This window comes from Myotis brandtii, unplaced genomic scaffold (genome assembly GCF_000412655.1).
Source record: "Myotis brandtii unplaced genomic scaffold, ASM41265v1 scaffold668, whole genome shotgun sequence".
NCBI lineage: Eukaryota > Metazoa > Chordata > Mammalia > Chiroptera > Vespertilionidae > Myotis > Myotis brandtii.
The window spans coordinates 406,907-432,327 of record NW_005370597.1 but is presented as its reverse complement, the minus strand read 5'-3'; the positions used below and the strand labels follow the sequence as shown (position 1 = coordinate 432,327).

General features: G+C 41.8%; 1 protein-coding gene across 6 annotated transcripts in view; it reads left to right on the top strand.

Annotated features, from left to right (window-relative positions):
- Positions 1-25,421, top strand: part of KLHL3 (kelch-like family member 3) — a 110,571-nt gene that overhangs the window by 13,716 nt on the left and 71,434 nt on the right. For 4 of the 6 annotated variants that reach the window (XM_005881003.2, XM_005881002.2, XM_014529120.1 and 1 more), the window contains 3 exons: positions 2,954-3,073; positions 13,453-13,559; positions 22,638-22,759. In XM_005881003.2, the coding sequence (XP_005881065.1) occupies positions 2,954-3,073; positions 13,453-13,559; positions 22,638-22,759 (349 nt within the window). Of the gene's footprint in view, positions 1-2,953; positions 3,120-13,452; positions 13,560-22,637; positions 22,760-25,421 lie in introns of those variants that run through there. The other 2 variants (XM_005881006.2, XM_005881005.2) reach the window with 2 other exon arrangements.

Below are 25,421 nucleotides of genomic sequence, written 5' to 3'. Positions count from 1 at the left end.
TGTCTACAATGGGAGAACTTCTGTGCTGGAGACACCCCTGTGGGGCAGGACTTGCTTCAGTGGGGCTTTGGTGCTCCCTGAGTCTGTCCCTTGAGTGTCTCTCTTATAGATGTGAAGAGTTGTAATCTGGATGGTCTCACTCTGACCACTGGGTACACTGGCTCTTGGATCTCCAAGGAGGTGCAAAATCAGTCACTGCCTGAGGCCACCCAGCAGGAGCTACAGAGAGATCTGCAGATTACTCCTCTTTGTTGGGGATTTGGAGGTGCCCAGATGAGGCACAGCTGTGAATCAAGGCAGGCTGCTGATGAGCCTTAGGCCTTCTTTTGGAAGCTCTGGAGTTCTCTGACCCAGCTGCAGTTTGACAGGTTTTTAGGCAGAGAAAGGCTAGGCCATTCGTATGCAAAAGCCTCTGTGCACAGCTTGGGTGGGGTTGTAAATTAAGTGGGGTCTCAGGGAATCACCAGGGCGGAGCAAACAGCAATGGTTGCCTATCAGCCCTGCCCTGATAGGTCCCTGGGTCTCTGTGTCCCGCAGCCCCATGCAGGAACAATGACTGCTGCAAGCACCTCTGTGAGAAAGCTGCCCTCACGTTCCGGCCCAATGCCAGACAGTCCAGTTTCTCTTTGTATGAGTCTGGGTCCCCAGATTCTCGCCTGGAACTGAAGTTCAGAGCAGTCAGGAGCTTGTATCTCCCTCCCGATTGAAAAAAACAATAGCGTACCCAGCTGCCAGCCCCTTTTGGGTGCGCCTCCGTACCTCTGCACTTCTGCACCTCTGCACCTCCTACCTGCTTCAATGCGCTTTTCTCTTTCCTTCTAGTTGTAGAATTTCCACTCAGCCAGCCTTCCCGTGGTTCTGGATGATATTCATTTTGTCTTTTAGTTGTAGTTTTAATGTTGTTGTGTGTGGCAGCAAGTTCAGGTGTTTACCTATGCCGCCATCTTGGTTGTCCTCTCAAGAGTTTTCAGAGCTGGGCGGTAGCATGGACAGAGGCAAAGGGAAAGGCAAAAGAAAGTACTGTTGTTGTCTTAGAGTTGGAGTAAACTGTGGGTCCCTAAATCTATTCAAGTGGAGAAGGTTCTGTTTTCCTATTAGCAAAGCAAAACTTAGCCTTGTCCAAACAGAGGTAACTCCAAGGTTCCAGACTTGACCATGGAGCTAAGTAGTTTCATTAGTTTGGGGAGAAAGTCCTTTCCTTACTCATTCTTTTGATTCTTTCCAGCCCCCATAAAGTTTAGAAATGTTGCTTAGGAGTAGTTGGGATTCTGGGTGGGATTCCACAAGGATTTAAGTGTTCTGTCTTTGGGACAGGAGGCTTTGAGATTATGAGTGACTTGCTAGAACCATCTGCTCATTTAGCTCACATAGATGACCTTTCTTTTCATAACAAATTACAATCTCTTGTCTTTTTTTGGGATTATGATTTCCCAAAAGCTTTCACTTGTGTCATCATTCTCTATACCAGTGATGGCGAACCTTTTGAGCTCAGCGTGTCAGCATTTTGAAAAACCCTAACTTAACTCTGGTGCCATGTCACATATAGAAATTTTTTGATATTTGCAACCATAGTAAAACAAAGACTTATATTTTTGATATTTATTTTATATATTTAAATGCCATTTAACAAAGAAAAATCAACCAAAAAAATGTGTTCGCGTGCCACCTCTGACACACGTGTCATAGGTTCGCCATCACTACTCTATACTGTAGCCAATGTGATCTTTCTGAAGCACAAATATGTTCACGTGCTTCCTGCCCCACTTCTCTGCTTAAAACCTTTTGATGGCTTCTCATGGTTTCAGAATGAAATCTAAACTCTTTAGCTTTGCTTATATGACACAAGACTGTTCAGTCTAATAGCCTTTTTTTCCTTGATACTCTCCTCTAGTTTTACTGAACACACTTGAGTTTTTCTCCAGGTCTCTGTGCATACTGCTCTCTCTGTCCGAATACTTTCCATCTTCCTTTTTACCTGGTTAATGTATGCTCTTGCTCAGCTTCTACAAAGTTTTCCCCTCAACATACCAGCATTGGGATAGTTGCCCATCCTTTGTGTTTCTGTAACCCTTTTTTTATTGTTTAAAGTATTACATATGTCTTCCTTTTCCCCAATTGTGTGTTTCTGTAACTCTTATTCTATATAATAAAAGGCTAATATGCAAATTGACCAAATGACAGAACGACCAGTCGCTTTGATGTGCACTGACCACCAGGGGGCAGACGCTCAACGAAGGAGCTGCCCCCTGGTGGTCAGTGTGCTCCTACAGGAGGAGTGCCGCTCAGCCAGAAGCCCTGAGCCAGGCTCATGGCTGGTGAGCACAATGGCGATGCAGCAGCGCTAAGGATGTCTGTCAGTCAGACATCCCCGGAGGGCTCCCAGACTGTGAGAGGGTGCAGGCTGGGCTGAGGGACCCCCCAAGTGCATGAATTTCATGCACCAGGCCTCTAGTCAAATTATAATACTTAAGATACAATGGTTAAATGTTTACTTGGCTTTCTCCTCTACTGAACTCAAAATTTTGTGAGAGCAGGGTCTGTTCCTTGTTTATTGTGTTTCCCTTACATTTCAATACAGTGCCTGGCACACAGTAGGCTCCATTAGATGTTTGTTGAATGAACAAACATTCCTATGAATTGAATGGTATAGTGCTTAATTTCCCCATCTGGAGAGATGGAAGTTAAGCACTCCCACAAAGTCACAAAAGTGCTTGGTGGAATAAGCTGAGCTAGGACCCATCTTCCACCAGAGGAATGCACTTTGCATTGGAAGATCCTGCAGAAATGCCTGACCGAATGCATTCCTTCCCTGTTGGGTCTGTGGTTAAGAGAACAGGCTGACAGGGATGCCCCTGGTGGGTGGGCAAATGCATGCACTTGTGGCAGTTGGGTGAATGGGTTTATCAACATGTGATCCTCTTTTTTCCCCCTCCCACTCCCTTCCTGTTCACAGCATCAAGCTGAGCTCCCTGTCCCCGATACAGGCTGGGGATGATGAGAAGAACCAGAGGACTATCACTGTCAATCCTGCCCACATGGGGAAGGCGTTCAAGGTTATGAATGAACTGAGGAGGTACATTTCCTATTTTGCCTGTGCCCTTTTGGAAGCAACTTGCCTGGTGAGCGTTATCAGGTTCTATTAAGTTAGGACACCACCTCCTAGTGAATTCTGACTCTTCCCCACCCACTCTCAGTCACATGGCAGATGTCTTTCAGAAATCTCTCTCTTTCCTTTGAATTTAACACCTATCATTTTAGTACTTAATCACAGGGGAGAAATCCTTTATGGTTACAGAAATTCTGTTCCTGGACTTGGTTTCCAACTGAACCAGCTACTTGAAGTCCAATAACAGAATGATTATAACACCTACACACAATTGCAGATTAAAGATTGTGGATGCCATGCATTTTCTTTTGGCCTCCCTCTTATTCCTTGGTCTGAACTTAGCTTGTTAGCCACATGAATGGAAAAATACCTAGCTTCTAAAATGCAATTTAACTCTATAAAGAAATAAATGAAATGCAAATGCACTCATCCTCACTGAGCTAAAAGCCAGTGTGCATGTTTGATGAGCTTGTTGCAAGACAGGTTCAGGACATTGAACATGCTTTTTTGTACAAAGCTTGTGCACACAATCTCTTCCTTTCTAGAGAACTCAGAAGCTTCTTTTGCCCATGCCATTATTCATCCTGTTGTGAACTGTAATTGTTTCCTCTTTTCTATGTAGCTCATGAGTTTCCTCAGGCAGCGGCAACTTCTGAATCTTTGTGATGTCTAGCACCTAGTACTTCATAGGAACTGAGGCAGTAGCTAGGCTCTGCGATGGGTGAGTGGGGGTAAAAAGTTGAATAAATAAATAGGTCAATGAAAATTATATTCTGTAGTACAAATAGGTGTTTTGTGAAGGAAGAATGCACCAGATACCTGCCAGGTGGTAGGTGTGCAATAATTATTTGTTTCTTAAAGGGTGCTATGGAAGCAAGTATGCCAAACTGCAAATTTGGAGAACACTTCTTAAAGGGGATGATGCTTGAGGTAAATTTTGAAGGACAAGTAAGAGTTAAAGAATGATAAATGGATAGGAAAAAGTCTTCCAAGCAGAGAAAATGACATGAGCATAAGCATATATAGCTGAAGATATGTTTGTTGAGTAAGGGGTTGAACTACTTTTTAAAAAAAGTTCTATCTGATTCTATATTTGTGTCCTCATTTTTCCCTTTTGCAGGGCCCAGTCTTTGGCATAAAAACCAAGTTAAATTAAATTTATCTTATGCCCTATTGCTCAATTTTTATTAGGCACCCTGCCAAATTTCCTGGAAGCTGTGTTCATATTTGTCTTTGGCAGTAGGCAATGCTGATGTTTGTGCCTATGTGTATGGTTCTCTTGTCACTGAAGAATTTGTGTTGTGTTCCCTAGACTCTATTGAAGTTCTTCATGTTGTTCCCTTGAGTTGCCTTTTTCCCTTTGTCTAATTTAAGATTCCAGGTTTCCAAATAAACAACCTAACTTTACACCCTATGGAATTAGAAAAAGAAGAAAAAACTAAGCCTCAAGTTATCAGAAGAAAGGAAATAATAAAGATTAAAGCAGAGATAAATGAAATAGAGACTAGAAAGATAATAGAAAAAAATCAATAAAACTAAGAGTTGGTTTTTTAAAAAGATCAACAAAATTCACAAACCCAGCTAAACTAACCAAGACAATAGAAAGAGGACTCAAAATCTATATATATAAAAGCCTAAGTGACTGAATGGCAAAACGACCGGTTGACCGGTTGCTATGACACGCACTGACCACCAGGGGAAGACGCTCAACGCAGGAGCTGCCTCCTGGTGGTCAGTGTGCTCCCACAGCCAACCTCCCGCGGCCGGCCAACTCCCCACGGTCCCTCCCCCAGGTTGGCTGGCCCCAATCGGCCCCAATCGGCCCTGATCAGGACTGGGTGAGACGCCCCCATTGGCCCCGATTGCTAGCCAGGCTGAGAGACCCCACCCATGCACGAATTTGTGTACAAGGCCTCTAGTTATAAATAAGAGACATTACAACTGATACTACAAAAAGACACTTGATCGTAAGAGGCCACAATGAACAATTATGTACCAACAAATTGGATAACCTAGAATAAATGGATAAATGTTTGAAACATACTACCTTCTAAGACTGAATAAAAAAGAAATAGAAAATCTGAACAGACCATTCATGATTAAGGAAATTGAATCAGTAACCAAAAATCTCCCAACAAAGAAAAGCCCATGACCAGATAATTTCACTGGTGCATTTTACCAAATGGTCAAAGTATTAATGCCAATCCTTCTCAAACTTTTCCAAAAACTTGGAAGGAACACCCTCAAATTTCTTTTAACAGGACCAGAATTATCCTGATACCAAAGCCAGATAAGTACAGTACAAGAAAATAAAAGTACATGTCAATATCCCCGATGAATAGTGATGTAAAAATTCTCAACAAAATGCTAGCAAACTGGCCCTGGTTGGTGAGCTAAGTGGTTAGAGTCTCAACCCAGGCACCCAAGGGTCATGGGCATGTACCTGAATTGCAGTTTTGATCCCTGGCCCCAGTTCGGGTGCACGCGGGAGGCAACAAATCAATGTGTCTCTCTCACATTGATGTTTCTCTCCCTCCCTCTCTCTCTCTCTCTCTCTCTCTCCCTTCCCTCCCCTCCACACTCTAAAAAATCAATGGAAAAAAAAACATCCTTAGGTGAGGAATAAAAAAAAATTACTAGCAAACTGATTTCAACAGCACATTAAAAAGATTATATACCATGATCAAGTGGGGTTTATCCTTAGGATACAAGGATGGTTCAAGATATGTAAATCAGTGAATGTGAGAAACCAAATTAATAGAAAAATCATATGATTCTTTCAATAGATGCAGAAAAAATGTCTCAATGCCTGTTCATGATTTAAAAAACCCCAACAAATTGGTATAGAAGGAACATCCCTTAATATAATAAAAGCCATATATGACAAACCCATAGCTAACATTATACTCGACTAGAGACCTGGTGCACAAAATTTGTGCACTGGGTGGGGGAGTCCCTCAGCCTGGCTTGCACCCTCTCACAGTCCGGGACCCCTCGGGGGATGTCTGCCTGCTGGCTTAGGCCCACTCCCTATAGGAATCAGGCCTAAGCCAGCAGTCGGACATCCCTCTCATAGTCCAGAATCCCTCTCGCAGTCTGGGACCCCTCGCTCCTTACCGCCCACCTGATCACTGCTCTTTACTGCTTGGCTCGCTGCTCCTTAGTGCTGCTGCGGAGGTGGAAGAGGCTCCTGCCACTGCCACTGCGCTTGGCAGCCATGAGCCCGGCTTCTGGCTGAGTGGCACTCCCCCTGTGGGAGAGCACTGACCACCAGGGGACAGCTATTGCATTGAGCATCTTGCCCCCTGGTGGTCAGTGTGCGTCATAGCAACCGGTCGTTCTGTTGGTCATTCTGCCGTTTGGTCGATTTGCATATTAGGATTTTATTATATAGGATGGTTGAAAGCTTTTCCTTTGAGGTCAAGAACAAGATAAGGGTAACTACTCTCACCATCCTATTGAACATAGTACTAGAAGTGCTAGACAGAGCAATTAGGCAAGAAAAAGAAATAAAAACCAAAGTAATAAAATTGTCTCTGTTTGCAGATGACATGTCTGAATATAGAAAAACCCAAAGACTCTACCAAAAAAGTGTTAGAACTAATAAATAAATTTGGTCAAGTTGCAGGATATAAAATCAACAAACAAAGTCAGTTGTATTTCTATACACTAACAACAAACTAAGAAAGAAAGAAAACAATCCTATTTACAACAACATAAAAATCCCCAATAAATACTTAGGAATAAATTTAACCAAGGAGGTAAGTGATCTGTATACTGAAAACTATAAGATACTGATGAGAGAGATTGAGGAAGACACATAAATGAAAATATATTTTGTGTTCGTGTATTGGAAGAATTAGTATTGTTATAATACCTTTATCCAAAACCATCTATAGATTCAGTGTAATCTCTATCAAAATTCCAATGGCATTTTTCACAGAAATAGAAAAAACAATCCTAAAACTTGTATGGAACCACAAAAGATCCTGAATAACTAAAGCAATCTTGTAAAAGAAGAGCAAAGCTGGAGACATCGCACTTCCTGATTTTAAACTGTATTGCAATGCTGCAGTAATCAGAACAGTATGGTAGAGACACATAGATCAATGGAATGGAATTGAGAGCCCAGAAATAAACCCATGTATATATGGTCAACTCATTTTTGACAAAGGAGCTAAGACTACTCAATGGGTAAAGGATAGTCTCTTCAATAAATGGTGTTAGGAAAACTGGACATGAAAAAGAATGATGTTGGACCCCATTCACAAAAATTAACTCAAAATGGATTAAATACTTAAGTGTTAAGACCTGACACCATAAAACTCCTAGAGAGAAACAGGGAAGAAGCTCCTTGTCATTAGTTTTGGCACTGACTTTTTATCACCAAAAGCATAAGCAACAAAAGCAAAATAAACAAGTGGGACTACATCAAAATGAAAAGCTTCTGCATAGCAAAGGAAACCGTCAACAAATGAAAAGGCAAACTACAGAATGGGAGAAAATATTGGGAAATCATATATTTGACTAATATCCAAAATATATAAGGAACTCATACAATTCAATAGCAAAAAACGAAATATTCTATTATAAACTAGTCAAAGAACCTGAATAGACATTTGTCTAAAGAAGACATCCAGGTGACCAACAGTTACATGAAAGGGGCCCAACATCACTAATTAGCAGAGAAATGCAAATTAAAACCATAATGAGATAGCATTTTATATCTATTAGAATGGATATTATAAAAAAAAATAAGGAGATAAGTGATGGCAAGGATGTGGAGAAAGAGAACTCTTGTGCACTGTTGTTAAGAATGTAAATTGTACAGCTACTAATGAAAACAGTATTGGTTCCTCAAAAAATTAAAAATTTAGCCCTGGCTGGTTTGGCGCAGTGGATAGAACATCGGCCTGCAGACAGAAGGGTCTCAGGTCTGATTCCAGTCAAGGGCATATGCCAGGGTTGTGAGCTCAATCCCCATTGCGGGTGTACAGGAGGCAGCCCATCAACGATTCTCTCATCATTGATGTTTCTATCTTTCTCTCCCTCTCCCTTCCTCTCTGAAATCAATAAAAAAATATTTTTTTAAAAATTAAAAATTTAACTACCATATGATCTAGCAATCCTACTTCTGGTTATATATCTGAAGGAAAAAAAAAAAGAAGGAAACCGCCATTTGCAACAACATGGATGAACCTTAAAAGCACTATGCTAAGTGAAATAAGTCAGAGAAAGACAAATACTGTATGATCTCACTTGTATGTGGAATCTAAACAAGCTGAACTCATAGAACAGAGAGTAGATTGGTGTTTGTTTGTCAGGGTCCTGGGGAGGGGTGCTGGGGGAGGAAATGGAGAGATGTTGGTCAACAGGTACAAACTTCCAGTTATAAAATGAATAAGTTCTGGGGATTTAATGTACAACATGGTGACTCTAGTTAGCAATACTGTATTGTATGCTTGAAAGTTGCTTAGAGAGTAGATCTTAAGTCTTCTTACCATAAAAAATAGGTGCTGTGTGAGGTATATATGTATTAGCAACCTGACTGTGGTAATCATTTTATAATATATATGTATATTAAATCATTACATTGTATATCTTAAACTTATACAGTGTTATATTTCAATTATATCTCAATAAAACTGAAAAAATAGAAATTCCAGGTCTCTCATCAGACCTTATTTTGCCAGGTGTAGCCAACTCTAGTCACTGCTAAAAGGTAGAGCTCAGGGAATAGATATGTACATAGACTCCCCCTTCACTTTCCATTACTATTATTTAAAATTTTTTCTTAAATAACTTAAGAAAGTCATCATGCTATGTTCTTATTACTTCTTTTGCAAGTTGCCACATTTTTGCATCTTTCCCCAAAAGCATCTACTTGGATTTAATATCCTCCCACAGTCCTGCTTCCTCTCCTCTTGTGTAAATTAGCATTTTCCAGTGAACATTTTCTCGAGATGCTGTGTGGGAAAAAAAGAGCTCGGAACTCAAATAAGTTTGAAAAATGAGATATAAAACTGCTGTGCCCCACTCTGAGATTCGTAATGCATATGGGCTCTGGGAAGTCCTGCAAAAAATTTGTCTAAGTGAGGGTTTCCCACATGTGTTTGACTACAGAACCCACTTTGGTGATTGTTATTATGTAGACTGACTGTTTTGTGAAATTTGTTTTGGAAAACACCAGTGCTTTACTGAGATTTAAGTGAATGATCTTTGTATTTAAATGGCTCATTTTAAGGCAGAGCAGCCTCGAACAGACTTTCAAACTACAGCGGGAAGGCTGGGGAGGGTTGGGGGGGAAAAGGGGGCGGTAAGAGATCAACCAAAAGACTTGTATGCTGCATATAAGTTAGCATTTTCCAGTGAACATTTTCTCGAGATGCTGTGTGGGAAAAAAAGAGCTCGGAACTCAAATAAGTTTGAAAAATGAGATATAAAACTGCTGTGCCCCACTCTGAGATTCGTAATGCATATGGGCTCTGGGAAGTCCTGCAAAAAATTTGTCTAAGTGAGGGTTTCCCACATGTGTTTGACTACAGAACCCACTTTGGTGATTGTTATTATGTAGACTGACTGTTTTGTGAAATTTGTTTTGGAAAACACCAGTGCTTTACTGAGATTTAAGTGAATGATCTTTGTATTTAAATGGCTCATTTTAAGGCAGAGCAGCCTCGAACAGACTTTCAAACTACAGCGGGAAGGCTGGGGAGGGTTGGGGGGGAAAAGGGGGCGGTAAGAGATCAACCAAAAGACTTGTATGCATGCATATAAGCATAACCAATGGACATAAGACACTGGGGGGTAGGGGAAGCCGGGGGAATGTCAAGTGGGGAAAAAAAAGGAGACATATGTATTACTCTTTGTAATACTTTAAGCAATAAAACAAAATTAAAAAAAAATAAATGGCTCATTTTAAAAACTAGAGTGTAATGGATGAGGCTGACAGAAGGGCCTGGATAGACTTTATTGATCTGTGTGAGTTTAATGGGAACTGGAGAGAGGCATACTTTATTTTGATGAAAACATGGGTAAAGCATCTCACCATACAGGATTAAGCTAAGGAAATGTTATACGATATTCCAGGGGTCTAGGGTTATTTCTTGCATCGTTTTCACATTCCCCTCCCTCAATTTTACTAGTAAGTTATTTTAGTTCATGCACACATGTTCTTTGCCATTTATGAATCACACAGTTCATGAGTTTCCTATTCTTTTTACTTCCATAGTGGAGAATGGACTGTTGGCATAGTAACCCCCCAGTCTTCCTCCTTTGTAGCTCTGTTCTGGTCAGACCGGCAGCTGCTTCTGGGCAGTAGAGCATTAATGGCTCTTTGGGTTTTGACCATCCAGCTAGCAAGAGGGTATGTAGTCTTTTTTGGAATAGCACACCCTGACCAGATCTGAAAAGGAGATCTAGGTCATCTTGACAATTCTAACCTCTCATTTCACCATTACAAACAGTTCTCTGTCCTCATCTTTTTTTTTTTTTTTTTTTTTGGTGGTCTGCCACAATGCCTTTAGAACTTGTAATAACCATCTTAGTACATTGATTTCTTTCTCTTTTTTGGTACCAGCTTTAACAAGATATAATTTGTGTGCCATATAATTCACACATTTAAAGTGCACAATTTAATGGATTTTAGTATATTCACAGTCATGCATCTAACAATCATTTTTAGAACATTTTTATCATACCCCTCAAATCCTGTGTAATACCCCCATTTTCTCCTTCCCCTCTCCCCCCAACCTTAGGCAATTGCTAACATACTTTCTGTCTCTATAGATTTGCCCATTTTGGAATCATACAATATGTGGGTTTTGGTGACTGGTTTCTTTCACTTAGCATAATCTTTTCAAGGTTTATCATGTTATCATATGTCTTAGTATTTCATTCCTTTTTATTGCTGCATAAGATTTGATTATATGGATAGACCACATTTGGCTTTTGGCAATTATGAATAATACTGCTGTGAAAGCTCATCTACAAGTTTTTGTGTGGATGTATGTTTTCATTTCTCTTGGGTATATACTTAGGAGTGAGATTTCTGGATCATATAACTCTATGTATAACCTTTTGAGGAACTGTCAGACTGTTTTCCAAAGCTGTTGCACCATTTTACAATTCTATCAGTGGTGTAGGAAAGTTTCAATTTCTCTATATCCTCACTAATACTTGTTATTTTTATTATAGCCATCCTAGTATGTGTGAGGTAGTATCTCATTGTGGTTTTGATTTGCATTTCTCTGATGACTAATGTTGAGCATCTTTTCATGTGATCATTGGCATTTTTATATCTTATTTGGAGAAATGTCTCTTTAGATCCATTGCCCATTTAAAATTATGTTTACTTGTTATTGAGTTATAGTGTTCAAGTTCTTTATATATTTTATATACAAGCCTCTTATCAGATATATGATTTGAAAAACTTTTCTCTTATTCTGTGGGTTGTCTTTTCACTTTCTTGATGTCTTACTTGTGTCCTTGGAAGCACAAAAGTTGTATATTTTGATGTCTAATTTATCTGTTTGTTTTTTGTTCGCTTTTGGTCTCTTATCCAAAGTCATGAATACCCCTGTGTTTTCTAAGAGTTTTATAGTTTCAGCTCTTAAATTTAGATCTTTGATCTATTATGAGTTAATTTCTACATGCAGTGTGAGGTAGGGGTCTGCTGGCCAGTGAGGTCCCACCCCCAGGTTTTGCCTCCTGGTGCTCAGAGTTGTTACCCTTTCCAGAAGCCCCCTCACTGATACATTATTTCATATGTTAAACCTTTCCTGACCACTTTTCCTTATTGGAGTTAACCTATTTCTATCTTTTGCCATACAAGTGTCGCCCAGTGATGAGGCATTGTGGTACTCTATCTGGATTTAAGATTCCGGCTTTTGTAGCTTTGGGCCACTTCTCTAAGCCCATTTGCAGCTGCAACCTTTTCAGGCTTTATGATTCTATTTCTCTGATAAGTGAACCTGGACTAATGTCCTAGTAGTTGGCAATGGTTTAATATGATACATCAGGGATGACAAGTATGTGCCTTCTCTTCCATTTATCAACCATGGCAAATTCACTACATTCATCACTCTCACATGAAACCCAGTCATGACAGATTTCTCAATCCACTACAGTGTTCTAATTAACTGTGACCAATGGATCACAGTTGAAATATGTTTGTCCTGCCTGTCCTTCCTCCCACCTATAGTGCTTCAGTGTAAAAAAGGGACTAGTGGTGACAGGATGCCATAGACGTTAGGAGCATGGGTTCTGGGGCTCAGCTGCCTGCATTCAAAGCCTATCTCCACTGCTCTCTTTCTGTGTGAATCTGGGTAAGTTACTTACTTCTCTGCGCCTCAGTTTTGTTGTTTATAATGTGGAGCATAACAATAGCCCTACCTCATATGGTTGTAGAGGACTAAATAAAGCAATACATCTAAAAAAGTGCTTAGAACAGTGTCTGGCACATATAACCCCATTGTTGTTAACCATTATATTAATAATAGGCATGGTAAGAAATTGGAAGGCTGGTAGAGGAAAAATTCCTCAGTTGACAGGGTTTTGTGGTACCCTTTTAGCCTCCAAAGTAGCCAAACATCTATTCTATCTATGAATGTGGGTTGAACCCATTTCAAAATTCATTTATTTATTTGGTAAAAATGTAGGGCCTACTGTGGGCTAGGCGTGCAGCCAGGTGTCTAAGAGTTACTAAGACACGTCCCTTTCAGAGTCCACAGTGTAGTGGGAGTGACAAGTAAAAAGGTAGTTACAGTATTCTTAATAATTGCAATGATTAGTGTTTGTGCAGGGTCTTTAGGGAGCATAGTATGCAGGCAGAGTCTTCTTGGTGATAGTGTTGAATCTGAGTGGGAGGAGAAATATGCGAGTCCTCCAGATCTGGCTGGCCTCTTAACAGTATTACTCAGACAGTGGATTTCTTGGGGGAATTGTCAATATTTTTTCTTGCTGGTGGCCCCTCCACATTTATTCAGTCACTTGACTGACAGCCCTAGGCTTTTCCCACTGCTCCCTGAGCTGCCGTACTCCTGTCTCAGTCCAGGCTGATGGAGTGGGGAGCAGAGAAGTGAAGACACATGAAGGAACTCTGAATTTGCAGCCCCAGACTAGTTGGATCACTCTGTGTGCCTTCGGAAAGCATGAATGTCAGGCTTATCAGGGACTTGGAAAAGCTGATGAGTACATCCCCCTGCTTACCTCAAGATAGGGCAGGTCTCTATGACAGCCTTATATGGTGATAGCATGGAATCTGGGTGGGAGGAAAAATATCCTTGTATGACAGGGGTGGGTGTTGGTGCTGTGATTCATCTTGTCCCCTCACTGGTGTCTTACAGTAAGAAGCTGTTGTGTGATGTGATGATTGTGGCAGAAGATGTCGAGATAGAAGCTCACCGTGTGGTCCTGGCAGCCTGCAGCCCCTACTTCTGTGCAATGTTCACAGGTATGGTGAAGGGAAACAATAACCCACAGTAATTGGGACAAAATTGAGGGTGATGGCATGAGGGGAGGGAGGAAAGAGTAGTCTGTGACACCCACCAGTGTGCCAGATACTGTGCTTTGCACCATGGAGGACTTGTTGAAAATATAATCTCAACCAGGCCAGTTGAGCATGCAGCCCTTGTCCACCATGAGGCAAAGAGAGTAGAATTCCTGTAGTCTATTAGTTCTCAAACTTTGGCATGAATCATAATCATGTGGGAAGCTTGTGAAAAACATAAACTTTTGGGCTCATCTCTAGGCCTTCTGATCTCTCATTTTGCAGATGGGGAACACTGAAGTGGAAAGAAGGGAAGGGACTTGCCCAAGGTTACCCAGAGAATGAGTGCAACTTGGCTTCTTGATGGCTGGCCCAATGCTCTATTGGCTGGCCCACGTCTTGTCCTTTCCTAGCCCTTCCTTATAGGGAGGCAGGGTCATGGGCCTCCTCTGGCCTTTACAGGAATGTGGGAGAGGTGATAGTGGGACCTGGGATGGGGGAGAGTAAGACAGGAATATTTACTACCGGTCATTCATTGTCAGCATCTTCGCCAACTTTGCAGAGACTGCCTCTTCCCTGAGCATGCCAAATAGCCTTGCCCAACTATTTCACATGTGTTGCTTCTGAAATAGAATTTCTTGAAACCCATATGTCGAGTTTCTGGTCTGTAGTGCCACACAGCACCTCCCCTGAACTAGGTATGTGCAGTGCTCTATAGATCACTGCTGACTGAAGGCCCATTGGCTGGGTGAGACCAGGGACTGGATCAGTGTCCCTTTCCCATGCCCGCCAAGTACTCTGTGCTTCCTGTGAGCGTGTCTGTTTCCTGGTGTCTGCAGTGCCTGTGCTCTGGCATCTTGTATGTTGGCTGCTCCTCATCCTCCAGTTTACAGCTCAAAGGTCTCTGCTTCCTAGAGGTATCCTCTGACCACCCTAGCTATGGTTCCCCATTAAGTCTCTTTTCTATCCCATAACCTGACTCTATATTTTTCATAACATTTATCACTATCTGAAAATCATGTTGGTTAGTTGTTTATAGTTTTTTACCTTTCTCTCCATCCATAGGTGCACGATTTTTGTCCAGTCTCTTCCTGCATCTCCCATTTCCCTTTCCCCCCCAAGAATAGTCAGTCCATTCCCTTTCTATGTCCCTGATTCATTATAATCACCAGTTCATTCTGTACATCAGATTATTTATTCACTTGGTTCTTAGATTCACTTGTTGATAGATGCATGTTTGTTGTTCACAATTTGTATCTTTACCTTTTTCTTCTTCCTCTTCTTAAAGGATACCTTTCAGCATTTCGTATAATACTGGTTTAGTGGTGATGAACTCCTTTAGCTTTTCCTTATCTGTGAAGCTCTTTATCTGACCTTCAATTCTGAATGATAGCTTTGCTGGATAAAGTAATCTTGGTTGTAGGTTCTTGGTATTCATCACTTTGAATATTTCTTGCCATTCCCTTCTGGCCTGCCAAGTTTCTGTTGAGAAATCAGCTGACAGTCGTATGGGTATTCCCTTGTAGGTAATTGAGTCTCTTTCTCTTGCTGCTTTTAAGATTCTCTCTTTGTCTTTTGCTCTTGGCATTTTAATTATGATGTGTCTTGGTGTGGTCCTCTTTGGATTCCTTTTGTTTGGGGTTCTCTGCGCTTCTTGGACCTGTAAGTCCATTTCTTTCACCAGGTGGGGGAAGTTTTCTGCCATTATTTCTTCAAATAGGTTTTCAATATCTTGCTGTCTCTCATCTTCTGGCACCCCAATTATTCTGATGTTTGTACGCTTGAAGCTGTCCCAGAGGCTCCTTACACTATCTTCGTATTTTCGGATTCTTTTTTCATTTTGCTTTTCCGGTTGGGTGTTTTTTGCTTCTTCGCATTTCAAATCTTTGGCTTGATTCTTGCGCTCCTCTGGTCTGCTATTGGGTGTCTGTATAATATTCTTTATTTCAGTCCGTGTATGCTTAATTTCTAGTTGGTTCTTTATCATAGCATCGAGGGTCTCATTAGTTTTCGTGACTCTCTCCTCAAGTTTATTGACAGCTTCTAGCACATTTTTGCAAGCCCTCAAAATTGCGATTTTTAGCTCTATATCCTCCATTTCTGTCATGTTTTTTTGTCTCCGCATTTTTTATGCTTTCTTGGTGCACCCCCTAGTGGTCTTTGTGCGCAGTCTTGTTCTAGTTGAGCCTTGATTGTTGTAGTTAATACTAGAGGGATTTGACCACCAGGCCGACTGGCTGTGTGAATCAGCTGTGTCTGCCGCGGAAAACTTCTGTCCTCTGGGGAGGTGCTAATCTAGCCTTTGCCTGAGGCGATCTGGCAAATGGCTCTGCGCAGGGCTTGGGCGGGGCGGGCTCAACAGGGCGGGCGGGCGGAGGGAGCGGTTATGGCCCCTCTCAGTCCCGTTCCCAGAGGCTCTGCTTCTCAGAACCCCCGGAACCGCTGCAAACCTCGGAGGGAAAGCTGCCTTCCAACTGATGCCAGACACTCCCGCTTCTCCCGTTTGGGTCCGAGTCCCCAGCGATTCGCCCGTATCTGGAGCTCAGAGTCTGAGACTCCCCCCTGACCGAAAACGACAACCGCGCTCTCAGCCACCAGCCCGCTTTGCGCGCGCACCTCCGCACCTGAGTTTTTTCCACACTGCGCCTCCTCTGAGCCTCGGTGTGCTGTTATTTTTCCTTCTAGTTGAAGAGTCTCTCCTCAGCCAGCCTTCCTGTGGTTCTGGGTGATGTCCGTTCCGTCTTTTAGTTGTATTTTTGAAGTGGTTGTTTGCGGCAGCAGTCTGCGGTGTTTACCTATGCCGCCATCTTGGTCTCTCCTGTTAGCAATCGACTCTATATTTTTCATAACATTTATCACTATCTGAAAATCATGTTGGTTAGTTGTTTATAGTTTTTTACCTTTCTCTCCTCATTAGACTATAAGCTCCATGAAGTTAGGGATTTTGTCGGACTTGTTTGTTACTATATCCTGAGTACCTGGTACACAGTAGGGCTCATGTTTTTTAAGGGAATGAATGAAATGTTTCTCACATTTGATTGTGAGCTTTGTAAACTTGGGGACCATGTCTTGTCACTGTTGAATCCTAGTGCCCACCATAGGGCCTGACACAGTTCATAAGTAACGGTCAAAAGAATGAAAGATTTTCTAAGAATGGGTGAGTGCAGGCACATTTTTGCTTAAATGGGCTCTGACCTTTCCCTAATACAGTACACAGCCTCTGCTGGCCAAGAGTGGTTCCTGTTGGGGAAAACTTGGCACTTACATTTTGAGAGTTCCTCACATATGTGTCCCCCATGGCCCATCATGTGAAGGAGCTGGTCTCAGCTCAGAGCTATGTCTCTGCTAAGTGGACCAAGCCACTCTTACCTCACTTTGAACCTTAGGCTAGGAATTTCACAGTGTAGCCTGGAAAACCAGATAATTTCATTACTTGGACATTTTGAGCCACATTCCTTTTGGAGTAATCTTAAACCCTAGTAGTAATGTTTTAATCTTTTCCCTTCTCTTTCATCAATCTCTTTTTTAAAATATAATTCATTTTGTCTGCAATAAATATTTAGCGAAATTTCAATAAATATCTGTCAGTCATTCTTTGGAAATGTGTGGTTTGGAAAGTCCAGTGTTGTGATAAGAATCTTTTGGGAATTGCATAACTTTAGAGTTGGCTCCACTTTTTGCTAATGAACTTGCCTCTCGGGTAGTGGAAGTGCCTAAGCAAAATGAAAATGATTTTAGAAATGGACAGGAAAGGTACTTTTGGGGTAGGTATTGGATTCTAATAATTGAATGGGAGGAAAGAATCAGTGAAGAAAGCAATTGCCCTGTCTGGTATGACTCAGTTGGTTGGAGAGTTGTCCCATACACTGAAGGACTGTGGGTTCAATTCCAGGTCAGGGTGTGTGCAGGAGGCAACCAATCAATCGATGTTGCACTCTCACATCTCTCTCTCTCTCTCTCTCTCTCCCTCTCTCCCTCTCTCCCTCTCCCTCTCTCTCTCCCTCTCCCTCTCTCCCTCCCTCTCTCTCTCCCTCTTTCTCTCCCTCTTTCCTTTCCTCCCTCCCTTCTTTCCTCCCTCCCTCCATCTTTTTTTCCTCTCTCTTTCAAATCAATGGAAGCATGTCCTTGGGTGAGGGTTAAAAATAATAACAAAGAGAAGAAAGTAATCTAATGTGATGCCAGTCAAAGCCTTTCATTGAATCTGGTTGCCATCCATCTATCCATTTATCTATCCACCCAATAATCACATATGTTCATTGCAGAAAAAAAATTAGAAAAAGTGAGCAAGTAAAAAAATTAAAAATTACACGTAATACCACACCTAGATAAGATTATAATTTATATTCTTTCAAATTTTGTATTTATAAATATATACATGTATTTATGTGTACTTATGAATACATAGATACTAAATATATTTTTAACATTATGAGTTCATTTTATATAGAGAGAGTTGAATAGCCTTCCTTGATGTGTGTTTACCTTCCTGAAATGTTCTTCTTCCCCGCCTCTTTGCCTGCCTAACTCCTACTCATCCTTCATTACCACTTAAGCATCATTTCCTCAGGAAGGCCTTCTATGATCCCCTGGGATTAGGTTACATCCCTTTGGTTTACTCATGGTACCCTATCCTTCTCTTTAGTATTACTACTTATCTCATTATTTCTTCAGTATTTGACTTCCCAGTTCAGTTATAAACTGTATGAGGGTAAGAACTGTACCTTTTAAATTTACTGCTATGTCCTCACTGCCTAGCACATTCTTCTATATAGCAAGTGCTCAAGGAAAACTTGCTTAATTGAATTTAACAGAATTTTGTGAATATCTTTTCATGTTAGTTAAATCACATCTACCTCATAATTGTAATGGCATCTTGAGATTCCATCATAAGTATCCTAATTGAAAATGCATTTCCTTACTGGTTGGAAATTATAGTTCTTTCTAATGTTTTGCTGCTGTAAATACCATAATGGGTATCCTTGCATCTTTTTTTTTTTTTAATATATTTTATTGATTTTTTACAGAGAGGAAGGGTGAGAGATAGAGAGTTAGAAACATCGATGAGAAAGAAACATCGATCAGCTGCCTCCTGCACATCTCCTACTGGGGATGTGCCCGCAACTCAGGTACATGCCCTTGACTGGAATCGAACCCGGGACCTTTCAGTCCGCAGGCCGACGCTCTATCCACTGAGCCAAACCGGTTTTGGCGGTATCCTTGCATCTTAATCTTTATTTGCATTCCCAAGAATAGATCCCAAGAATAAGAAATATTTGGTTGAAGGGTATCCACATTTGGAAGACTTGTGAGGCATGCTGCAACTCTACAACTCTAGGACAGTTGAACCAGCTTATGCTTCATCAGCAATATATGAGATTTGTGTATTTTTTTTGAGACTGGCTTTGCTTAAAGCTTGGTAAACTGGTACAAAAAAAAGTAACATTGCAAAATTTTGTTCTAATGATCAGGTTCAGCTTTAAAATGCATAAAATTAGTAATTAGTAATGAAAAGGCCCAGCTGACTCATGCAGAGTCCATTTCTGTCAGCATGTTTAAAGCCAAAAAGAAGACAAAATACATGTGACTTTCTTCTGACTTGATTGATGTGATTATAATCTTTTACTCAGGCTTAAGGTTTTTTTTGTTTTTTTGTCCTCTGAATTTATATTGCCCAACTGTCCTGTGGTTGTTCCAATACCAACTCTACTCCTTGACTATGTCCTGCTCACAGTAATTTTGCATAAATGTGAAACTGAGGTCTAAATGCCCACAGGAGTGTCCAAAGGCAGCCACCCTGTGGGAAGATCTGGGATGGGCAGTCAGCTTAATGGTCCTCTACTCCTTTCGCATAGTGTGATTGGAGAGGCCAGTAGTGCTGTGTTCTGCCCATTGTCCCTGTGAGTATGGAATCTTTAAGATCTGCGCCCTCTATCCCAAGGGAAGCTCATTTCCCCAAAATAGCCTAGTTAGTTTTTTTCCCCTCTTTTTATCATGCCCTTTACTATGGGTTCTGTTGACTATGGGTATTTGTACTCCATATAATCATCTAAATATTTTAAAAACAACTCCATTTTACTGTGTTAAAGGAACTGAGATCTGAAGACCTCAGGCTCAGGGTCTTACACCCATCATCACAGCTGCAAGACATTTGGGCTCCCATCCCAAACGAAGCCCCTGGAGTGAGCTGTCCTGTCCTGGTTCTATATGCAGAGGCTGATTATAGATTATTTTTGTTATATATATATTCTAATTGATTTTAGAGAGGAAGGGAGAGGGAGAAAGAGATAGAAACATCAATTATGAGAGAGAATCATTGATTGGGTGCCTCCTGCACTCCCCACACTGGGGATTGAGCCCCCAATCTGGGCATGTGCCCTGACCTGGAATCAAACTGTGACCTCCTGGTTCATAGGTCCATGCTCAACCACTGAGCCACGCTAGCTGGGCTGATTTTGTTTTTTAAAGAAGAGTTGCCATCCAGTTTTTATTAGATGTAGGCTGATGTTTAGCTGGTGTCTTTGAATATATGGTGAGTAGAAATAGGGAGGAGAGGCAGGAATGTGCTGGGGTAAGAGGCAAGGGCTTAGAATTTGAGTGGACACAGACCATCACAAAGCAGAACAATGACGGCCCATACTCACCTCCCAGGCATGCACACATTCCACAGAACCTCTGTTTCCACCCTTTCTTCATGCCAGACTCTGCCAGCCCCGACCCTTGTCTGTGTTTTGTTTGCATGATGTATTGATGCCTTTGAAGATCTTCATGGTAACATGCAGCTCAACAAGACCAAGGCAGTGAGGCTAGGAGGGAGGGAGCACTAGGAAACTGAATCCTTCCCTTGGACAAAGAAGACTAGAGTGAAGTTGTAGAGTAGTAGTAGTAGTAGTAGTAGTAGTAGTAGCAGTAGATAGGGTCTGGTTCCTGAGGGTTTTGCCCCTGAGAAGTCAGGGATTAGGTAGATAAAATCAGAAAAAAAGATTGGAGGCATCAGAGGCTGTTTGGGATTAAGGAGGAATGGCCTTATCTTCCATGTGACCTGTCTTTTAGTCAGTTCCTCTGGGCTGAAGCTTACAGTGACATAGGGTTTCTTTTTCCTGTCCCTAACAAATCACATCAAAGCCAGGCATCCTCTGCTGGCTTAGGAGACCCAGATTTGAGGATGAGGGGTACAGTAATCTTGTCTAAAAATAGGTTGCTCTTGCTCTGGCTTGTTTTGCTCAGTGGTTAGAGCATCAGCCCATGGACTGAAGGGTTGCGGGCTTGATTCCCAGTCAAGGGCACATCTTGGTTGCAGGTTCATCCCCGCCCCAGTCAAGTCTTGTGCAGAAGTAAACTCGAGAGAGATTGTGAGCACCTATCTTATGGGTAGAGGAGAAAGCCATAATCTTTTCCATTTCCTCTTTGCCTCTTTGCCCTGCCTCAGGGCTCTTGGTGTTGAGGCCTTTTGACTGGCTTCCACAAGCAATCAGAGAGAAGAGAGAGCAACGAGGAGGGTCTCTGGTCTGCCTGATCTGGCAGTGAAGGGAGCAGTCAGGCTTTGGAATGGTTTTCCCCTTCCTTCCCTGTTCCAGAGTCATTCATATCTAGAACTCTGTCAGGGTGGCAACTGCGCTGGGGGAGGAATCCTGTGCAGTCTATGCAGCATGGAGGTAGGTGTCGGCACCCACTTGCTGTACTGTACTTACTGTCTTGGCTCCAGTGTACAAATTCCACAGAGAAAAAAACAACCTCCCAGCTCTGTTTTCACATTCGCACGAGGACTTCTGAATCCCTGTTTCTTGCAGTCAGGTTCCCCTTTATTTCATTCTACAAAGACACATGTCTTGCCTGCCTTTTCTTTCTGAAACCAAAAGCCCTTGTGGGATGACCCTGGCTCTGGACAGACCTCTGTGCTGTATAGAAAGGGCAGGCCGAAGCAAAGGGCCTCAGGACTGTGCAAATGTGGTGCTGCTGCTGCCCTAGTTCACAGGCCTAGGTCCTCTCTTGTGGATTATTATGAGGGTCTTCCAACCGTTCTCCCTGCCTCTAATCCAGCTTCAACAATGCATCCCAAGTTTCATTCAAAAACATCCATCTATTGGATGTCATTCCCCTCCTTAAAACCTTCTAATGGCACTACTCTTAGCATAAAGTCAAAATTCAGTTGCATTGCTTACAGGGCTCTGTAAGTTACAACTCCTGGCTCCTACCTATTTCTTCAGCTTCCTTCCTCACTGTTACCCTAGGTACAAGCCATACCAGCCTCTTACTGCTCCCAATATTTTCCTTTGGCATTTTCCTATCTTTACACTCATGGTTGCTGCGTCCAGCTCATCTTTCCTCACCTTTGGTGCCTGTGGAGCACTCTATTCTCTAATACCCAGCTCAAAAGTGACCTACTTGGATGCCTTCCTGGATTTCCTGGGCAGGGTTTCTTGTTCTATCTTCTGCATTCTTGGGATGTAGTATACTATATTGATGACAAGAATAGGCTCTGGAGTCAGAATCCTTGGTTTCAATCCCAGCCTGGCCCCTTTCTAGATTTGCCTCAGTTTCTTCATCTGTAAAATGGGGGTAATATTAATAAACATCATAGGAAAAGTGCCTAAGATAGTGCTTGGCCATAGTTAGCAGTATATGTTACTTTTTTTTATTGTTGTTGTTATCATGGTTACTTTGCTAAACCTCTGCTTGCTCTTACCACATCTGTTTAGATATATTTTTATAAGTCTGCTCTACTAGACTAGAACATGTGCTCTTTGAGGACAGGTGCATACTTTTTTAACTTCTGGTCAGTTTACAGTAAATGTTGGTTGAATGAATTATTGCACACAGATTTGCCTTCAAAATGGAAATGGGCAACAGATAGAGTGGGGGATGCATAAATTCGGGTTTGTGGATGACCACAGACCCAAAGTTGATGTGACCTGATGTCAGCTGGATGACCTTTCAGAGCTCAGGCAAGTGCTTTATGTTACCCAGATGGGGCAGGAGGCATGTGAAAGTTAGCATACTCTAGGTGCCAAGTTCATGTTCATTTTGTTTTGTTTTGAACTGTAGGTGACATGTCTGAGAGTAAAGCCAAGAAAATTGAAATCAAGGACGTGGATGGGCAGACACTGAGTAAGCTGATTGACTATATCTATACGGCTGAAATTGAGGTGACTGAAGAGAACGTCCAGGTAAACTCAGACCCAGCAACTAGCTCAGTGTATTGCACACTCCGGGCCCACCATTTTATAGCATCCTTTCATTTAACCCTCACAACAACTTAGTTGGTAACTAGAGAGGAAACCAAAGTTCCAAAGAGGTTAGGCATTTGCCTGAGTCACAAGGCCAGTAGGTGGATGAACGACCCTCAAACTCATGCCTGCCTGACCACAGCACCCACATTCTTCACCATGAGGCCATAAAACCTCAGAGCAGAAAGTCTTTAAGTCCTGTTGGATCAAACTCTTGGTGAAGGAAGAATTAAAAGCCTGGGTGACTCTGCTTCTTCCCAGTCACCATCTCATCGCAGGGATTTTGAGTATTGGATTGGAAGGTTGTTAAAAATGTTTTCCTGTTTCAACGTTAGTCAATTGAATGCCTCTGCACACGTAGGGGTGTCAAGCACCAGGCCCGAGTCTCAGCAGGGGCATTGGCTGTGATATGTGTTGCCTGTGCCTTTTCCTCCTTTCACGGCCCTGCCCTCATCCTCAGCATCTGGAGTTGGAAAAGAGGAGTCAATGAACATGCTGCTGCACCTAAAGGCAGTTGTCTTTACTGCGAGGATGTGAGGCCTATTGGGGAGAGGGCTGAGGGTGTGGCCCACTCTGTAACCCTCCAAGTCACCCGCTACACAGAGACACAGGATACACTATTTCTTATCATTAAGGATCTTACTGTTTATTTAAAGTACTGGAAATTTTATGTGATATAAAGGTTTTTTCTTTTCCTTTTTTAAAAGCATAATTCCACCTTATTTTTGTGAGGCAGATACCTCTCTAGTGACCAGAATACCTACTACTCTTATCCAGAACATACCTCCTTTTCTAGGATTGAGGTATTTGAGAGGCCGAATTGATAACCATTTATTCATTCAATTCAGTCCAAGTGCTTGAGTGACTTTTATATGCCACACACTTTGTTGGACAGTGCGGTTGTGACAGTGAGCAATGGCGATTCCATTGCCTGCTCTCATGGAGTTTGTGGTCTATGGGTGAAGACACACTCATCAAATAAGCTCACAGTAGTATTTATGCACAAATTGTGGTTAAATCCTTTGTGAGAGATTATGTTAAGGGGACTCAGTTTAGATGGAGGAGGGGACATGGAAGGGCTCTTTCAGGAGATGAGATTTAACCTGAATCTGGAAATGAGTGGGAGTTAGCTTGGTGGGGAAGGGTACTCATAAGTGGGGGACCGGGTCAGGGTGCAGGCAAGCCGAGGGTCTAAGCACACTGCATTTGGGCAGGCTCTGCCTTTGCCTCTGGGCCCTGGACAGACTTTTGGGTTGTATAGTGATCTGCTCTAATCCTCCTCCCCCGCTTTAAAAAATGAGGTATATTTTGTATGCAGTAAAATGCACAGCTTTTCCATTTTGTTTCTGATCTTTCCCATTCAGAATGGAGCGGGCAATTCAATGGTTACATCCTAGGCCTAGAAGCAGAATTTGAACAGCTGAATAAATTTTGGGTAGTAACAGTAAGTGCAAATAATTTAGTATAAAATGAGTATAGGGCATATATTGAAAAAGTTTTTAAATGAAAGATAGTTATGTAAAATTATCATCACTTTTTTTTGTTTGTTTGTTAATCCTCACCTGAGGATATTTTTTCCATTGATTTTTAGAGAGAGTGGAAGGGAGGGGGGGGGAAAGAGAGAGAGGAAGAGAGAGAGAAGAGAGAGAGAGAAAGAGAGAGAGAGAAACATCGATGTGAGAGAGACACATTTATTGGTTGCCTCCCACATTCAGATCGGGGCCACAGACTGGGGCTGGGGATCAAGCCTGCAACTGAGGTATGCGCCCTTGACCAGAATTAAACCCATGACCTTTCAGTCCATAGGCTGATGCTTTAACTACTGAGCAAAACTTTCTAGAGCTACCATCACCTTTAAATTCTTTTAGGTACTTGATGTAAACATTGAGATTTACAAAATGCACAGAATTACATTCTTTGAAACTCTAATGAGAAATGCTAGCTAGATGTCTACCTAAAAATGTGTAGGGGGTAAATAATTTTTAAAACGCATTAGGGCATCTCAGTAACTAACTAATCATATAACATGCTAGGCAGAAGAATGGTTTCTACAGATGTCCATGTCCTGATCCCTGGAATCTGTTAGGTGAAATGTCAAAGAGAACTTAACGTTGCAGATAGAATTAATGTTGTTAGTCAGCTGAAAATGTTATGGGGAGATTACCTTGAATTATCTAGGTGGGCCCAATGTCATAGCAAGGGCTCTTTAAAGTGGAAGAAGGAGGCAGAATAAGAAGAATCAGAGAGATGTGAGTTTGCATGTTTCTGCCTTTGAAAATAGGGGACCATGAGCCAAGGAATGTGGGTGGCCTCTAGAAACTTAAAAAGCAAGGAAACATTCTCCCGCAGAGCTTTCAGAAGGAACTAAGCCCTGCCGACACCTTGATTTTAGCCTAGTGAGGTCCATTTGGGACTTCTGACTTCTAGAACTGTAAGAAAATAAAATTGTGTTGTTTTAAGCCACAAAAAACAAACCCCTAAAACAGTACTTATAGGGGAGCTTGTGGAATTTATGATTGAAATCAGCTTTTTTCCTCCCTTTTCATCATGTATTTATTTAATAACTAGAGGCCCGGTGCACAAAAATTTGTGCACTCAGCGG